General features: G+C 53.1%; 1 protein-coding gene across 3 annotated transcripts in view; it reads left to right on the top strand.

Annotated features, from left to right (window-relative positions):
* COL27A1 (collagen type XXVII alpha 1 chain) overlaps nt 1-17562 on the top strand; it is a 158681-nt gene that overhangs the window by 42053 nt on the left and 99066 nt on the right. For all 3 annotated transcript variants that reach the window (XM_050760967.1, XM_050760966.1, XM_050760965.1), the window contains 5 exons: nt 6992-7036; nt 7647-7700; nt 8140-8184; nt 11826-11879; nt 13277-13321. In XM_050760967.1, the coding sequence (XP_050616924.1) occupies nt 6992-7036; nt 7647-7700; nt 8140-8184; nt 11826-11879; nt 13277-13321 (243 nt within the window). The remainder of the gene's footprint in view (nt 1-6991; nt 7037-7646; nt 7701-8139; nt 8185-11825; nt 11880-13276; nt 13322-17562) is intronic.

Genomic DNA, 17562 nt, shown 5'->3' with positions numbered 1-17562 from the left:
GATAAGAGGTGAGGTCAGCTTCCTCTTCGTGATCACCAGCACATTGAATTTTTGTGTCATTCTGAGGCAACATGGATAATCCTATGTTTTCATTTATTTAACAGGAATTATTGAATGCCTGTAATGTGCCAGCCACTGAGCTGAATGGACAAAAATTCCTGGGACCTGCATTCTGGTTGGGGGTGGGGAGACAGATAATACAAAGAAAAACAGTAAAAATAAAAGGTACACTGTAAGACAGAAAGGACTATGGAGAAAAATCAGCAAGAGAAAGGGAGTTTTGGTTGGAGACTGCAGTCTACAGCAGTGGCTCCCAGCTAGGGAGCTCAGGCCCCATCGCGGTGATTCTAGCTCAGTTGGTCTGAGTGGGACTCAGGCATCAGTAGCTCTAAAAGGCCTCCAGGTGGTTCCCACTTGCAGCGAAGAATGAGAGGCACCAATTTAATGGAAATACCTTCCATGGATTTCTAAGCTGCAGGGCTAGGATTTGAACCCAGGTCTTCTGACCCTCAGGCCCTTTCTGTCACCACAAGGCTGACTGAAACAGTTTCTCAGACAAGACAGTGTCCATCCAGTTAAAAAGAGCCTGCCTGCCTGAGAAGGTTTGTTTCTCTGCCACTGCCTGAGATGCTTGTGGAAGGACTTTGCTGGGCCAGTTCCCAAGGTGAGGAAGACACGCAAACCAGGTTAGATAGACCTGGGTGGAATCCCTGCTCTGTCGCTCTCCTGCTGTGTGAGCTTGGGCAAGTCGCCTCAGCTTGCTGGGCCTCAGCTGCATCATGAGGTGGTTGGGAGGATTAAATGAGATGGAATATCCCTGCACTCAGCACAGGGCTGGTACACGGCAGGCAGTTTGTATGCATTTATGCAATGAATGAATAGTGATCATGATCATGAAGAGAAGCATCTGAAGAAGGTCTTGCCCATCTGGTAGTGCTAGTCATTTTGCTAGTTTCCAGCTAACCGCCCTCCGCTAGCCAAGAAGGCTGCCAGAACGCCATTTGCACCTCCCATGCTCTCTCTCATCTAACTCTCTTGCCTTCTTTCCTAGAGACCAGTAATTATCAACTTGGGGTGATTTTGCCCCCCTGGGGAACAGTTGGCAATGTCTGGAGAGATTTTTGGCCATTACATACAACTGGGAGGGAGGTGCTACTAGCTTCTGATGAGTAGAAGCCAGAGATACTGCTAAAAATCCTGCAATGCACAAGATAACTCTTCCCTCCCATACACATACAAGATGTGTCCAGCCCACAAAGTCAAGGGTGAGAAACCTTGCTGTATAGAAACCCTGGCCCTATCCAATCCCATGTACCCTGGGCCTTCCTGCCTCCCTGCCCCCTGCTCTGTAGAAACCCTGGCCCCATCCAATCCCGTGTACCCTGGGCCTTCCTGCCTCCCTGTGTTTGCTTCTGCTGTGCCCTCCCCAGGCATGCACTCTCCTCCACACTTATCCTCATGTGGCTGCCCCTTGGCTCTGTTCTTAGAGAACAGCATCTTCTCCAAGAGCACTCCCCAGCACCTCCAGGCAGAAGTCACCCCTCCCTTCTCTGACCATTTGGCCTCCCTTCTCAGCCTCTTTGGGCTAGTGGGCAACCCACTAGTGTCGACACATTGCTTAGACTGGACAGAGGACAGAACCCAACCCGTTCATCTTTGTTTCCCCACTGGGGCTTAGCGCAGTGCTGACCACATTCACCTCCCTCGCTCCTCCCCTCTGGCAAGCATCACGAATTGATCTTTCTGGCCAAGCCCCGAGACAGCCCCTGAATCTTTCTTACCATACTGCCCCAGATAGACATGATGCATGGAACAAAACTGCTACTCAAATCAAAACCTGACTTGCTTCTCTCCAGCCTGATTTCCCCTCAGTTCCCTCCTGTTGCCCCCACCCTGCCCCCAGCAGGAATGCTGCCTGAGTTGGCCATTATCTGTGGGAAGCTGTAATAAAATGGGAGAGCACAGCGGTCATCTGGAAGTGTGTCTGGGGAAATGTGATTGAGGCCACCTGAGACGATCTCCAGCCTTTCTGTGAACTCCCGATTCTGCCTGAGTGTGGTACCCCCAATTCCATATAGTTCCCCCTGAGAAACTTCTCCAGGCTCCCCTGCTTCTACAGCCCATACCCACTGGCATCCCTCCTATCCCATCCTGTGTCTCCTGTCCAAGCCCTGCTCCTCCCCCAAGCCTCAGTTTATAATGCCGCCTCCTGTGGCTGGGTGCATCTATATTCTTCTAGCATTCTCCTTCATTGCACTTAAAATGCATTTAATGCCCACATCCCCTTCTAGAAGGTAGAGAGTTTTTTCTGTTCATTGGTGTATCTCTAGTGCCTAACGCAGGGTCTTGGTCATTGCTGGGGTTCAGCAGACATTTGTTTGGTGAAGGAACAACTGGATAAATGAATAAGCCATACAGAAAATATACCTTCTTGCCTGGAGCGGTCTCAGGTATCCACGGAGCAGAGTTTGGTGTCAGACACCTGACTGTGTCATGATGGACTGTGCTTTTAGACTAGCCACAGACTTTGGAATCCTACAGTTTCTGAGCCCACAGGACACTTGGAGAGGCCAGCTGGGGAAACTGAGGCCCAGAGAGGCACCTTGTCCAGCATCACATAATAAGACCCTCTACTCTAGTCATATGTTTCTCACTCTTTGATTTCTTTATGTCCTGCTGATGGCCCAGTTTGGGGTGTGGGCTGCCCAGGAGGTAGGGAAGTTCAGCAGAGATTCACAGAGAGCTAAGCAAGCTTGGTGAGTTTCAGCTCAATTACAACAGGAGCTGAGGCCTTGCTCAGGCCAAGGTGGAGCCTGGGTGGACAGCCGATGTCTGAGTACATATTGGTCCCTAGGACCCCCAGGCAAGGACAGGACCCCTCCCCTCCCTGCCCAAAGCCCAGAAAGCAGCCCAGCCAGACGGGGAGACGGTCTGTAGCAACAGTGAGGTGATGTCTGGTTTCTCCTTGCGCATTGTAAGCAATGATTAATCTGGCTCCCAAACCAAAATATAGACCGAGTTCTATTATAAACACAGGTCCTGTGGAGACCCGCCTGCTGGGCAGCCAGAGGCCCCTTGCAGACACCACGGTCCCTGGAGCTCCCCGAAACATTCCCTCTCCCTTAGTGCCAGTCAGGCACCGATCACAAACTGGAAAGTCACTGCCCACGGGCCCACCTTGCGGTCAGCACCCGCCCCATAATTGGTGGGGCGCAGCACAAGATAATGGTTTAGATTCTTGCAGGTCTGGGGCCCTGTCATTTGGAGCTATTTGCCGGCCCCAGCTTGGTAAACATTGTTAAGATGCTTCCAGGGAGCATAAGCACCTCCTGCCTCCTACCTCCCACCTTGGCTATGCTCGCTCTGCTGCTCCTGGCCATCCAGGAGAAACTGCGGTGTTCATGGCAATGTTCAAGGCCCTTCAGGGTCCCTTGATCAAGAGATACCTAGAAATTGCATATCCCAGTGGGTCTGGAGTCCGGGGAAAAGTATTGGCTTGGCCATAACTTGGCTAGGTAACTTTGGACAAGTCCCTTCCCCGTTCTGAGCTTCAGTTTCTCAGTCTGTCCAATGAAAAAGGAGATTGCCAAACTAATGGTTTAGGTCCCTTTCAACTCAGTTATTCCAGGGTTTCATGACCGACCTCTGCCTGAATAATGCTGCAATGATGTGAAACTTTCATTCCAGGGAGGGCATCTATAAGGGGATCTCTCCTTGAGTGGCTTTGTGGCTCTTCTAGGCAGGCCTTAGGCCTCAGTGAGCGTGTCTCATCCCATGCTTTTTGATGGCTAAGGATGTGGGGGATTGGAGTCACAGGCCTGGCGCTGCCCCTAGAAAGCTGTGTGGCCTCAACGAAGTCTCTTTACTTCTCTGAACATCAGTTTCCTCAACTGGCAAATGTGTATGGTAATTTCTGCCTTCTAGGGGTGATAGCAAGGAGTCCGTGAACTGAAATATGAAGGCTTCAGTGCTGAGCCAGGCATAGGGCCTGCCACCGTGCCTGCCGGTGATGGTCATTCACTTCCATTTAGCTGCATCCTGAGTAAGAGGGTTTACTGGAAATCTTCTCCTGGGATTTCACTGGAGAAATGCCTCTGCTTCCTTTGTGGGGAGGTATGGGGGCTGAAGAATTGGTTTTCAGCAGGGTTCTTGTGACTGCAGATGAAGCCACAGGAGCTGGTGATGGCCAAGGGCCCCCTGGACCCCACATTATGGTTCTCTTGGGGTTCTTGTCCTGTTACTCCATTGGATCTTTGCAGGCAGGTAGAATATGACAGAGTGAGCTTCAGAGAGGATAATTACCCATACAGAGTCACACAACCAAGAGTGCAAGGCTCCATTCAGCTCTTCACTGGGAAAAGGTTTCACTTGTTCTTCCTCATCTGCAAGCTCCAGGTGGAAAAATGATGATCATGGCTGTTAGTTACATCTTGTCGCGGTACCTCCCTGCTCAAAGCGCTTCTGTGGTTTTGCATCACATCACCACCAGCATGCTCTGGCCTCCTGCTTCTCCAACCACCCCCATCCTTCACTCTCTTGCCCATTCTATTCCAGTCATACAGGCCTTCCTGTGTTCCCTCCAAGCCACTCAAGGGCGTTCTTGCCTCAGGCCCTTTGCACTTGCTGTTCCCTCTGCCTGCACTGCCTTTGTCCATGGAGCCGGCCCTGTGTTCATCCCATTCATCTCCTTAGAGCAGCCTTCCTTGATCCCATCCTCTATTCACCGTCCCTCCCCAGTGCTGCATTCTCTGTCCATAACTTACTTCCTTTTCTTCATAGCACTGATCACTACTAGACATTTTCTCCCTGTTTCTGAAAGGATTTTATTTTAATTGTGGTTAAAAAGCATATAATGTAAAATTACCATCTTAACCATTTTTAAGTGTCCAGTTCGATAGCATTAGGTACATCGTTGTGCAATCAATATCTAGAAATGTTTCATCTTGCAAAACTGAAACTGTACCCACTGAGCAACTCCCCATTCCTCTCTCCTTGCAGCCCAGATGTTATTTTTATGTTCACTTTGTTTTTTACCTCCTTAATTAGAATGTAAACTCCTTTAGGGCAAAGAATGTTGTCTGTCTCATTCTTCCTGTGCCTAGAACGGGGCTGGAGCATGAAAACTCAGTAAATGTTTATTGAATGAATGAAAAATGAAGATTATAACAGCAGCTAACCTCTACAGCACCCTTGAATCCAATGCCAAATACTGCGCTTTACACACTTTCTATCCTGCCATCCTTGCTCCAACTTTGTAGCCCCATTTTATAATTGAGGAAAACAAGATTCTTGGAGGTGAAGTCATTGGCTTTGGGTCACCCAGACAGCCAGTTAGTAGAGCAGCACTGGAATCCAGATGGGTCTGAAACAAGAGGTTGTATGCCCCGGTTTGCCCACTGGGGAAAAGAGTACACGCCCCAGCTAGAAGAATCTCACCCAACCTTGTTGCATCAATCTCCATAGGCCCCTGGATCTGAGATGCAATCATGTCACTGAGGGCTCTTGAGACATGAATAGGTGCAGAAAGAATGCTTGTAAACTCTCCAGACCTCTTAGATCAAACTGACTCTGCTGTTTATAATGAAGAGTCCCCACCTCCTGGGGGCCGATGGGGGGTGTTGAGTGTGTATGCCTGTGTGTGTTTGTGCGTGTGCATGGAGCTGCACATGTCTGGGGATGTTTGCAAGGTTCCCAGTGTGGCTCCAGATGTCAGAAGGATCTGGTAGTGAGTGCCTGTGGCTTGTTAGCAATGGGACTCAGGGCAGGCATCTTCAGTTCTGTGAGACTCAGTGTTCTCCTCTGTGAAATGGAGATGACAGTCGCCCCCCCACCCCAGCTCATCTGACTGTTGGAAGGAGTAGATGAAGTCATCTGTTATGCATGTAGTCCTGGGTAAATGGCAGCCCATAGAGAGGGTCTACAGGTTTGAGCATGCATGCGGGCGTGTGTGTGTTCTAGTCTGGTGTGTGTATTTTAGACTCTGGAGGAGTCTTCAAACTCTAGGGTTCTAAAACATCAGAGCTGAAGGGACTCAGAGTTCTAACTCCCTAATCTGAAGTTCAGAGAAGGGTAGTAACCCACCCAAAGTTGCATAGTAAGTTAGGGACAGTATCTAAACCAATCCCAGAGCTCCCCGCATAAGAGGGTCTAACATGGATAAGTGTGGCTAACCTGTGTACAGTGGAAGCCCCCCCAGCTGATGGAAACTTGAAGTGTGAGGTTTCCTTTGGAAACCTCCTTACTCTTATGAAATGGCTCAGGTGATTATACCTCGTGCCACCTGAAAGCACACACTCAGCTTGGTTCTCTCCACCCACCCAGAGGCCTGGCCTGGACATGCCTTACACCATGGTCTTTGGGCCATCAGGACAGAGGGTCAAAGTTGGTACTGGGGCGTTGCCAGAGTCCTTCTCATTAGTATCTGGGTGGCCTATTCCTCCCTGGAATAGGAGCTGGGGCCAGTGGGAGAAGGGAAACAGCTATTTGGGTTAATATATGTGGTCAAGGCCTGCGATGGGGGCTTTATGAGAAGGGGCAGGTCCTGACAGGGGAGGGAATCCCAGCATCACGTGCGATGTGGTTGCTCAGCACGTTCCAGACCTCGAGTCCTACTCAGTCTACTCCTCCATTGACAAATCCATACCTGAGAGATGGTCTCACCTTGTCTCTGGATTCAGAAGGAATGGTTGCGATACACCGTCTCTTGGTCACAGTTGCTCTGTTCCAGTTCGTCTCACCACCTCTGCCAGAGCAGTGAATGACCCCCATGATGTCCTCTGCCTAAGAGCCACTGGGAGCAGAGAGAAAACCTTGGGAATATGCGAACCGTCACATGGTATCTGCATCCATCTGGGGAGCGCTTACTGAGCGCACGCTCCATCCTGGACGCAGTACATACGGTGCTGAACAGAGCAGGTTGGGAGGCTGGGCCCTTGCAATTTCCAGGCCCAGATGTGTCCTCCCTGCCTGATGCAGCTTCTTCCCCCTACAGGGACACAAGGGCTATCCTGGACCGGCAGGGCACCCCGGAGAACAGGTGAGGGCCTCAGCCTCAGCCCTGCCCTGGTCGCTGTCCCTCCTCCCAGCCCCTACCTGTCTCTGGCCCCCTCCCTAGATCCTGCTCTGTGAGCCAGCCTAGAGCCAGGCTGTTCTGCCTCTCACCCTGCTGGGGCCTCCAGCCCACTCCAGCCCACCCCACCTCTCTCGCCCAGCCACATTTGCCCAAAAGAGCCAGAGTCCATGCCGGCCTGATGTTGGCATGAGCCGCGCGACGCCAGTTGGAGCCATGAATAGCTGGCCTGTTCCGGGCGATGTTAGGGGATATTATACACGCCACCACGGGGTTTGCAGGAATTTTGGCTGGCCTGGCCCAAGTCAAACAGCAGCCCTGCCAGCATGGGAGAACCAGCCAGGCCTCCTCAGTGATTTCTTATTCCTGGGCTGCAAGCAGAGGGGGTTTCGTCCCTCAGAGCTGGTCTGACCGGTTTCACAGAGGGGTGGGCTTGGGGGCCCTACCCTTCCTGCTGTTCCCTCTCACGTTCCTGCCCCTCTCTTTGTTCACTGCCAGCCCCAGTCTCCTAGGGTCCCCAGACCCAGAGCCGGGCAGGGTCTTTCCTTTCCTTATGTTTCTCTCTGTTCCTTTGCAGGGGCAGCCAGGACCTGAGGGCAGCCCAGGGGCCAAAGGTTACCCTGGCAGGCAGGTGCAGTATATGGCTTCTGGAAGCTCTGTGGCCATGGTGATGTGGAGATGGCCACAGGTGCCCTGAGGCAGAGGGAGGCGGTGGGCTGGGGGCCAAGGAGCTGCACCTGCTGGGTGGACCCTAAGGAGGGGACTTTCCAGGGGGCTGGACCAAGGAAGCCTGTCTTTGCAGGCACAGGATAAGGCTGCATAGTAAGAGGAGGTCTGATTCTGTGGGGCTGGGGCTCCAGAGGCTCCTCCCACTCAGTATCCCTCCTACCCACCAGCCACCTCCCTGGGATCCTGGGGATGTGGGGGTCAGACCAAAGACTGCTAATCTAACCTCACCCCCATTCTACAAAGAGAGCAGCAGAGGCCCCAAAGAGGAAGGACTCACCCCAGGATTGGCAGCAGGTAGAGCGTCTCCATATGTCCTTGCCCCTCTGTGTTTTGTGTTTCAGGGGTTACCTGGACCGGTAGGAGATCCCGGCCCCAAAGGCAGCAGGGTAAGTGGTTCCTGGCCAGTGCCACATGGGTGGGGTTCTAGGTGAGCATCACCTGTCCCGCCAGTGGGCTTGATGGGAGGTCAGAACTATAAGGAGAGCCAAGGCCCTCCCACCTGAGCGCTCCCGGACAACAGAGGGGCAGCAGGAGGGCTGGGTGATGGGAGACCCTTGAGCCAGGTAAGCTGCTTGGTCCCCATGGCCAAGAAGTCTGGGCAGCAAAGACTGTGCTGGGGTTTGGCCACAGTCCAGCTACAAACAACTAGGCATTTGTTTGCTGTGTCTCCTGGCTCATCCCCAAGTTACAAGAGAGCCAGTATGGGCCACTTGAATTGCTTGTCGTCGAATCTTCAGAGACCTCCCTCCTGCTTCCAACTGAGGGCTGGGGGGATCCACTCTTCTTGGAGGGCACCCAGTGTGTGAATGATACCTACGCCTGCAGCCTGGTGGAGCTTCCAGATCTCCCCTTTCTTCAAGGCCCCCATGGAGCAGACCCTGAGTAGCGATCAACCTCAGTTTGCCTACCTTTACCATGGTCATGATGTCCATCTGTACCTGTAGCCTGGTTATGTCAAGCTGACTTGACAGCTCAGGAGGGGACCAACAGGTGGGGACTCCCATGTGGGTTGTGGGAAGACAGAGAAGGTTCTGGGTGGACAGAATGGGGTAAATGGAGTTGGAAAGATTTAGAGCTGGTGTGATGGAATCTTCTCTTCTACATACAAAGAAACTGGGTTCATGGCGGGGCCTGGATAGCCCCAGCTTACACTGCATGCCTAAGGTGGATCTGGGATGAGGACCCAGGTGTTCTGAGGCCTGGACTTGCTGCCTCTCAAGGAATGCTCAGGAATGGGGTCACACAGTCCTTGGTCAGGACAGATCATGTATCCTTTGCTCCTGAGCCAAAGCTATTTATATTTTGGCAGGAGGGAGAGGACAGAATGGTTGCAGTCTCAGCCCTAATCCCTGCAGCAGACTGGTGGCTGTTAGGAGAGCATGGGGAGGCGGGAGTGGGGGCTGGTAGGTGCATTCCCCAGGAGGCTACTGTGATAGTCAGGGCCTGAGGAGGCTCTTGTCCCAGGATGCTGGACCTCTTCCTTTATTCTGCTGCTCCCATGGGCTGTGCCCCCAGAGGGACCCCCTAAATCCAGGGAGAAAGGTCTTCTCAGTCCAGCCCCAGTCCTGATCTCCTGATCTGCCAGAAGGACAGGGCATGTTATTGACATCTGGCATTGCTCGACTTGCCTGCCAGGCCGGTGGCATCTCAAAGCCACATAGGAGGAGAGGACTGGTCCGGCCCCAGCACTCCTGTCTCTTACAGGCCGCACAGCCCTGGATGGGCAGCCTGGGTGAGCAGTGAGTCATTCAAGCTGTCCTTCCAACCCTGCCACCACCAGCCTCATATTTCTGAAGTAGGCAGAGGGCAGGCTTTGGAATCGGGATGACAGGCTTTGAGACCTGCCTTGCCCTCAGCTAGCTGTGGGACCTTGGGCAAGTCACTAGGCCTCTCTGAGCCAATGATTTTCTCACCTGTAAATCTGGGAGATAAGCCCTATTTGGAATGGTAGCAAATGGCACTCTTTCAGATTATGGATATTAATCATGCTGGATGCCAACAAGGAGGCTCAGTGGCCTCTTGGCCTTCCAGTGCAGGAGAGATGGTTGTGAGCCTTTGTGTTGCTTGTTTGAGGGAAGGCAGTATGCAGAGTGGTTAGGAGCCCAGGCCCGGGATTCAGAAGACTTGAATTTGAATACCAGTTCTACCACATTTCAGCTGTGTGGTCCTAGGCAAGTTACTTCACCTCTCTGGGCCTAAATGGTCTTACCTCTACAGGGGGCTGAGTAATAATACTTCCTCGTGGCTGGGCGCGGTAGCTCACGCCTGTAATCCCAGCACTGTGGGAGGCCAAGGTGGGTGGATCACCTGAGGCCAGGAGTTTGAGACCAGCCTGGTCAACATGGCGAAACCCCATCTCTACAAAAGTAAATAGTAGGTGCACACCTGTGATCAGCTATTCAGGAGGCTGAGGCAGGAGAATCGCTTGAACCTGGTAAGCAGAGGTCTCAGTGAGCCAAGATTGCACCACTGCACTCCAGCCTGGACGACAGAGTGAGACTCCGTCTCTCTCTCTATATATAATTAATAAAACATAGCACTTCCTCGGGGATGGAATAAATGCTTTAATATATGCAAAGCACTGACAGCAGGCCTGGCTTGTCATTCATGCTCAATAAACATTAGCTTTGGTTAGAGTTATTATGAAATCATTGCACAAAGAGTGGCATGCAGATAGTGGCAGAAGCCCCGGGCGAGGTCGCTGCCCTTAAGAAGTTCCCAGACTTAGCCGGGCGCGGTGGCTCACGCCTGTAATCCCAGCACTTTGGGAGGCCGAGGCAGGCGGATCACAAGGTCAGGAGATCGAGACCACGGTGAAACCCCGTCTCTACTAAAAATACAAAAATTAGCCGGGCGCGGTTGTGGGCGCCTGTAGTCCCAGCTACTCGGGAGGCTGAGGCAGGAGAATGGCGTGAACCTGGGAGGCGGAGCTTGCAGTGAGCCAAGATCGCGCCACTGCACTCCAGCCTGGGCGACAGAGCGAGACTCCGTCTCAAAAAAAAAAAAAAAAAAAAAAAAAAAAAAAAGAAGTTCCCAGACTAATGAGGACATGAAGCGTGAACACAAATAATGAAGATACAAGGGAGAAAGTGGAGAAGGATGCTACCGAGGTGCAAAAATGGCATTGGGGTGGAGGGTAGAGATTGCTTCTAGCTTGGGGTATCAGGGATGCTTGCCCAAGGAGAGCTCATGAGAGCTGGGCTTTGAAGGATTTGGCTCAGAAGTCATGAGGGATGGAAGGGACATGCCTGGTGGAGGGGACACAGTGAGGAAAGGCTGGGAGGGAGGAGATGAGAGTCACCCTGGGGAAGAACCCCAGAATGGTGATGAGCCCCGGCTGCGGGTCAGCTGGACTTAGGTGACCCTTGAGCTGATTAGGAATTCCTTGAAGAGAATTCACAGCTCCACCACTGACTAGTCATGTTGCTTTATCTACAGAGCCTCAGTTTCCTTATCTGTCCAGTATGGGTGATAACAATCTGGGGGTCCTTGTGAGAGTCTAAAGTGGTAGCATGCGTGTGCCTGGCACAATGTTGGCACTCCGGGTTCGTAGCCGCTGTTAGTTAATGCCATCACTCAGGCGGCCAGGGGTGAATGTAAGTCCTGCATCCAGGACCTTGAAGACTTAGGAGGAGACGTGGCAGGAGCCACGGGCACCTGCCAGCATCCCTGGGGGTGGGGAGGGCTTGGTGCCATGCTAGCATCTAACCCAGCCGCGAGCTTCCTTCTGCAGATCCTGGAGCCCTGGCGCGGGGCGGGCCTCCTGTCGGCGAGCGCCCGCGCCCTTCCCTGGCGTGAGGGTATGTGCCTTTGGACTACATCGTGGAAGCCAGCACCATGCAGTCCATGGGCATATACACTTGCCTCAAGGCCTATGTCATCGAGGAGCCACCGGAGCTGCCACTGCCATCGGGGAGGAAGAGGAGGAGCCGGGATGTGGGATGGCAGCGGTGGGTGGGCTGGGGCAGGCTGGGCCGGCCACACCTCACCGCTTGACCTCTGTGACCCCACTTCTTCTCTTTCCTAGGGCTACATTGGGCTCCCAGGGCTCTTCGGCCTGCCAGGGTCTGATGGAGAGCGAGTAAGTTTGCTTCTTTGGTTATTCACCATCCACCAGCCACCCCTGCCTAAGCAGAGCAGGACCTGCCAGGCACCAGCCTGGGGAAATCAAGGAATTCCTCCTGGAGGAGGTGCACTTGAGTTGAGTAGGAGTCTGATAAGGGGACCAGTCAAGGCAGATGCGTTCCAGGCATAGGGAACAGCATGTGCAAAGTCAGGGATTTACGGTAACTTGGCGAGTTTAACAATCAACACCGCCAAAGTGCTGCATGAGAGGGTGAGAGTGGTAGGAGTTGAAGCTGGAGAGGGCCCTGGGGCAATGTCCTAGGTGACCAGGACTCAGGTCAGGAAAGGGACTCTGTTCTGATGGTATGCGGAGCCTCTTGAGGACTTGCAACCAATGAACACCAGGCCCACTTTATAGTATGGATCAGGGGTCTGCAAACTGTGGCCCATGGGCCAAATCCAGCCAGTTGTCTGTTTTTGCAAACAGTTTTATTGAGCTCAGCCTTGCTCATTTGGTTACATATTGTCAATGCCGCTTTCTCACTACAATGGACAGAGTTGAGTAGGTGTGACAGAGACCGTATGGCCCGCAGAGCCAAAGATACTCACTATCTGCCCCTTTCCAGAAACCATCTGCTGATTCCTCTTTTAGACAGATCAGTTGGTTTACTTGAGGAAAATGTGTTGGTGAGGGGTGGGGACAGCAAGAGCAGGTGGCAGGAATTCCAGCAGCCTGAGAACAAGATGGTGTGGCTGTAGCTGGCTGGGGACAGTGGATTGGGGTAGAGGTGAGGACAGTGGGGAGGGGAGACTGGGCTGGAAACCTGGTCTCTGCTTGGGCCCTGAGGTCTCTGAAGAGCTGAGGACTCCCAGGTGGAGCAGCTGTCTGGGGAAGGTGGTGGGGCTGGTTTGGTGACAGGCAGTGGGTGCTAAGATTTCCCAAGATCCCTGTCCTTCCAGATCAAGTATCAAAGTCAGAGGAGTCCAAAAGATGGTGTGGGAGCTTCTCACGGACCCCTGGCCCAGCCTGGAGGTCCCTTAGAAGCCCTTGGGGTGGTGGCCTTGGGACCATCCTCCCCGCCCCCTCCCAACCTGAGCCCGTATCTATGGGAACTCAGTTGTAACCTCCATAAGCTGGGTATAGAGAATCTTAAGACAGCTGGAGCCTGGGCATTTATGAAGCATCTGCTGAATACAGGAACACTGGCATTTCTCTGTCTCTTAGGTCACCACAGACCCTGACCCTGCCATCCGTCTGACATGCATGTCACTGGGGCTGCCACGCAAATGGCGCACATTGCAGGCAGGCCCTCTGTGACTTCCTGCCATGGGTGGCTCTGAACTGGTTTGGGGCAAGCCTGACTGTCCCTGCTGGCATCCTGCCCTGACGTCCACCCTGTCTCTCCCCTGCAGGGCCTTCCTGGTGTTCCTGGCAAGAGGGGCAAGATGGGTATGCCGGTAAAGATTTTCCGTGTCTATTACGCAGACTCTAGCGGGGAACCCCACCTCCCACGGCCACGCTGCCCTGGCCACCTGCTGCCTGGCATCTTCTGCTTCTCCCCCTGCTTTGAGTGTGGGGGCCGCATGTGGGGTTGCCTGGCCACAGGACCTGCTGCTGGCACACAGCGTGACTGGGGCCCGGCTGGGACTGGGGCTTCCGTGGGCTCTGGGCCTCCCTGGGGTTGGCTCCTCTCTCCGTGTGGGCAGCAGTGGCTCTCCAGTGCAGTTCCGTGTCTGGGGGCTTCTGTCTATTTGTGTCTGTGGGTCTGCTGTGACCGAGGGACCTTGGCCAGACCAGGTGACTGTGCTCCCATCTCAGGGAACACTCAGTCTCCACGTTGTCTGGGTGTCATTCTGCTCTGTCCAGTTTGCTCATGCACACACCAGGCCAGAGGACAATGGGGTGTATGGGCAGGGCCACACATGCATGACCCAAAGAGGGGCTCAGCAGTGACCCCCAATCCACCAGCTCTCTCTATGACTCCCCATCATGGGAGGAAATTGTTTGCCCCTTGTTTGTACCTGTGCAGAACATGGAGAAAGAGCCAAGGCATGGAGAGATTAAGTCACTTGCCCAGGGTTTCAGGAGGAGTAAACAATGTAGCCAGGATTCGAACTCAGTTGGTCTATGCCCGGGGTCTTTGATCTCAGTGGCCGCTTGAGGCAGCCTCTCAGGGTCCCCAGCTGGCAGTCATATTATAAAAATAGGTTCCCTAGACTCTTTGCCTGGAAGGAAGGTCATTCATTCCAGTTATTGAGAAGGGGGAAACTGAGGCTCTGAGAGGCAGAGTGAGATATCCAGGGTCCCTCTGCCACTGCCCTGCAGGTTGACCCCTTGACTTGGAACCATGGTCAGCCCAAGTCCGGGCCTGCCATCGCTGGTGGTTGGTGAGGAAGGGAGTATGAAGAGGAGGCCTGGAGCATTCGAGAGTGCTCAGAGCGGCCTCTCTGTGATTCTGCCACTGATGGGCCTGTTAACTGTTGGAGCCTTTAACCTGGGCCCTCTGGGGGCCAAAGAGGAAAAACAAAGAAAAGAAAGAAACAGGTCCTGGCCTCAAAGAACTGACAGAGGAGGTCCCTCCGCTCCCAACCCAGACCCCTTTGTGGCCCAGACAGGCAGTCTTCTCTAAGGTCCAACACCTGACACATAGACCTGGGCAAGGAGCAGCACCTGATGCTCCCGGCTTCAGGGCAAGGACCTGGAGTCTGAGAGGGCTGGGCTGGCACCTGGGGTTGTCCCTCAAGCCAGCGTGACCTTAGGCAAGGCGATTCATTCATCCAGTGATTATCTGTTCATCCCATGAATATCTGTTGAATGCCTACTATGGGCCAAGCGTTGTGCTTCGTTCGGGCAGAGCAGTGCATGAGACAGAGTTCCCACTCTCTTGGGGCAGACAGACAGATGCACAGTCACTGAATGGGGAAATGGAAGAATGAACGATTAAATGAAGGTTAGGTAGTGCTGAATCTGAGAGAGAGTAGGATAGGGAGACAGGGAGTGCTTGGGGGTTGGGATATTGGATAAGTTAGTCCAGAAAGTCTCCCTCGCTTTATGAAGACTCTCAATGAGGTGGCGTGGAAGCTGTGTGGCTTTCAAGGCAAAGGCCCTGGGGAAGGAGCAGGCTTGGTTCAAATTTTCCGAACCACAGTTTTCTCTTCTGAGAAATGGGGACAATAGTATGGCTCATAAGATCATTGTGCTTGTCACTTAGTAAGTGCTCAATAAATGGAGCAGCCCTTGTTCCTGTTTCCTGAATGGCTGAGGGGATCTCTGTATTGTGTGACACTGAGCCAATGACTTCACCTTTGCTGGGTCTGGTTTCCCAGGGTTTAAGCTGCAGAGTGGAAGCATTTGACTTGCTTAGGTGATCTCAGCTGGGCCCTACCCCAACACTCAGGCCAGCCTCCAGGGTCACCTTTGGGGGATTTGTTCAGACGCATCCGAGGAGCCAGGCATTGCTGCTTTACAGATGAGATCGCTTCTCAGAGAGATAAATGATGAGGTCAGGGTCACATGGCTGCTCAGTGTCAGAGTTGGATTAGAACACAGCCAGAGCTTTCAACTCCAGTGCCAGAGTGCAGCTGTTTAGAGCTTGGGGTCCGGAGTCTCCTGAGCATGGAAGAGGCAAGACCCAGGAAAGCCTGGGCATGTCATGGCCTCTTCTCCAACCGGACACAACAAGGAATGTCAGCAGGGCCATGCCTCAGTTTCCCCCTTCCACCCCATCCTCTGCATCCTCCTCATCTCCCCTCCCGGCAGCCCCTTCATACACCTTCTCCCTGCCGTGTTCCTGTGTTCCTCTTGGAGCTGAAAGTCACCCTGTTCATGGCCTGGCTTAGAAGGCAGTCCCAGTTTTGAGGTCCCATTATCCTGCCTGTGTGAGATAAGGCCACTCATTCATTCCTCACTCGACGAAAGATTATTGGTTGAATATATTATTTTATGCCAGGCGCTAGGGATAACACTAGCCAAAACAGACAAAAATCTCTGTTGTCATGAAGCTCAAATTTTAAGGGTAGAGACGATCAATAAACAGGATGAATAACCAGAAAAGGGCATGGTTGCCACCCTAAGCCCCCTGCAAGCGAAAGGAAGCAATGTGTATTGAGGCCCTTGGTGGTGCATAGTATTTGAACCACATGCGATTCTCCCAGTGAACCTTTGAGGCGGGATTGATCATACCCATTTTCCAGATGAGAAAACTGAGGCTTAGACTGTCAAAGCCATTTGTCCATAGACCCTCTGAACCCTTGCCCGACTGAGAACTTCTGTCTGCTTCCTTGCTTTTTTGCCTTTAACTTTCTAAGACTAGGCTCTGACCTCCATGACAGGTGTGTTCCCTGGCACCGGGGTGTCAGATGTGGGTGGAGAGAAACACCTTTTCAGCCCTAGGCCCATGCAATACCCTTGAGAGCTGTGAAAATACCCTCGACTCTGTTCCAGCCGCCGTGGCCAGCAAATCGGCAAGATCTGTGTCAGATATGATTTAATGTGTATGTAATGGGACTTCACATCGGCTGAGTCCCTACAGCTTTGTCTCTGTCTCCGCTGGGCCTCTGAGTCCGCCATGGCTCTCAGCCTGAAGACCGTGGACAGTCTTTAGGGCCATCCCTCTGTTGCTGGTGCTCCCAACCCCTTGAACTACATGGTGGGGTTGGGGGCTCCCGTCACGAGTGGTTTTTCCTCCTTATCCAAGCTTTAGGCCGGGCAGTTTCTAGGCACTTATTAAGAAGAGGAAGTGACAGGGGAATGAGCTGAATTCCTTCATGCCAGATCGCAGCTGGCGTCATTTCTGGCAGGGCTGGTGATGATTTTGCTGTAGTCGGTCTTTCCCCAGCAGGCAAAACCTCGGGCCCATGCCTGCGGCCTCCTCAGTATCTAATTTGGAAGGGCGATGTGTGAGAGTCTTTTACTAACGGGAGCTGAGGAAGAGACAGTGGTGGTCAAAGCACATCAGAGCTATAATAGGAACCTTCGTGATGGCCTGGCCCAAACTCTTTTTTGGACAGATAAGCAGACATAGCCCAGAGAGGGCAAGACACTTGCCCGAGGTCTCACAGCAAGTTGTTGGCAAAGTCAAGACTTGAACCCAGAACACTTGCTTTCCAGGACAGGGTACTCTCCACAGGGCTCCCTCTTCTCTCTGCTCCCATCTTCAACCTCCAGAGGAAAGCTTGGTCCACAGCTCTCAGCCCTCCTCATACCTCCTGCTAAGAGAATGTGTTGTGGTTTTCTGAGGAGGGGTCCAGATAGAAAATGTTACCAGCTTTGGCTGGAGCTGAATGGGTTTCTCCTGCCTGTCCTGGCTTGTTGGACATGGCTCAGTGTCACTCACAGTGAGAGACTGAGCCATGTTTCCCAGCCAAGGGTCTCTACGAGCAGGCTAGGAAGATGCTGCAGTGAGTCCTACCTGTCTTATCCAAATGTACTTTCAAGCCCGCTGGGATGGCCCCGCGAGGCAGGCCGCCACGCACAGCTTTTCTCATAGCCGCTGGCCAGGCCTGCCAAGACTGGCCTCGTGCAATGAGTCCGGAGGGAAGACCCTGAAGCTTAGAGCTGGAAGGGCCCAGCCCTGGCACTGACTCCCTGGGGTGTGGCTCAGGGATGATTGGGACCTGCCCAAGGCCACGCAGTCCTCTGGGAGGAGGCAGGGCTTCTAACACGGTGCATTTGGGCTTCAAGTTCATGGCTCTTTCCA

The sequence above is a fragment of the Macaca thibetana genome, chromosome 15, assembly GCF_024542745.1.
Source record: "Macaca thibetana thibetana isolate TM-01 chromosome 15, ASM2454274v1, whole genome shotgun sequence".
Lineage (NCBI taxonomy): Eukaryota > Metazoa > Chordata > Mammalia > Primates > Cercopithecidae > Macaca > Macaca thibetana.
The sequence above is the reverse complement of the archived record's forward strand: the minus strand, read 5'-3'. Positions and strand labels throughout refer to the sequence as shown.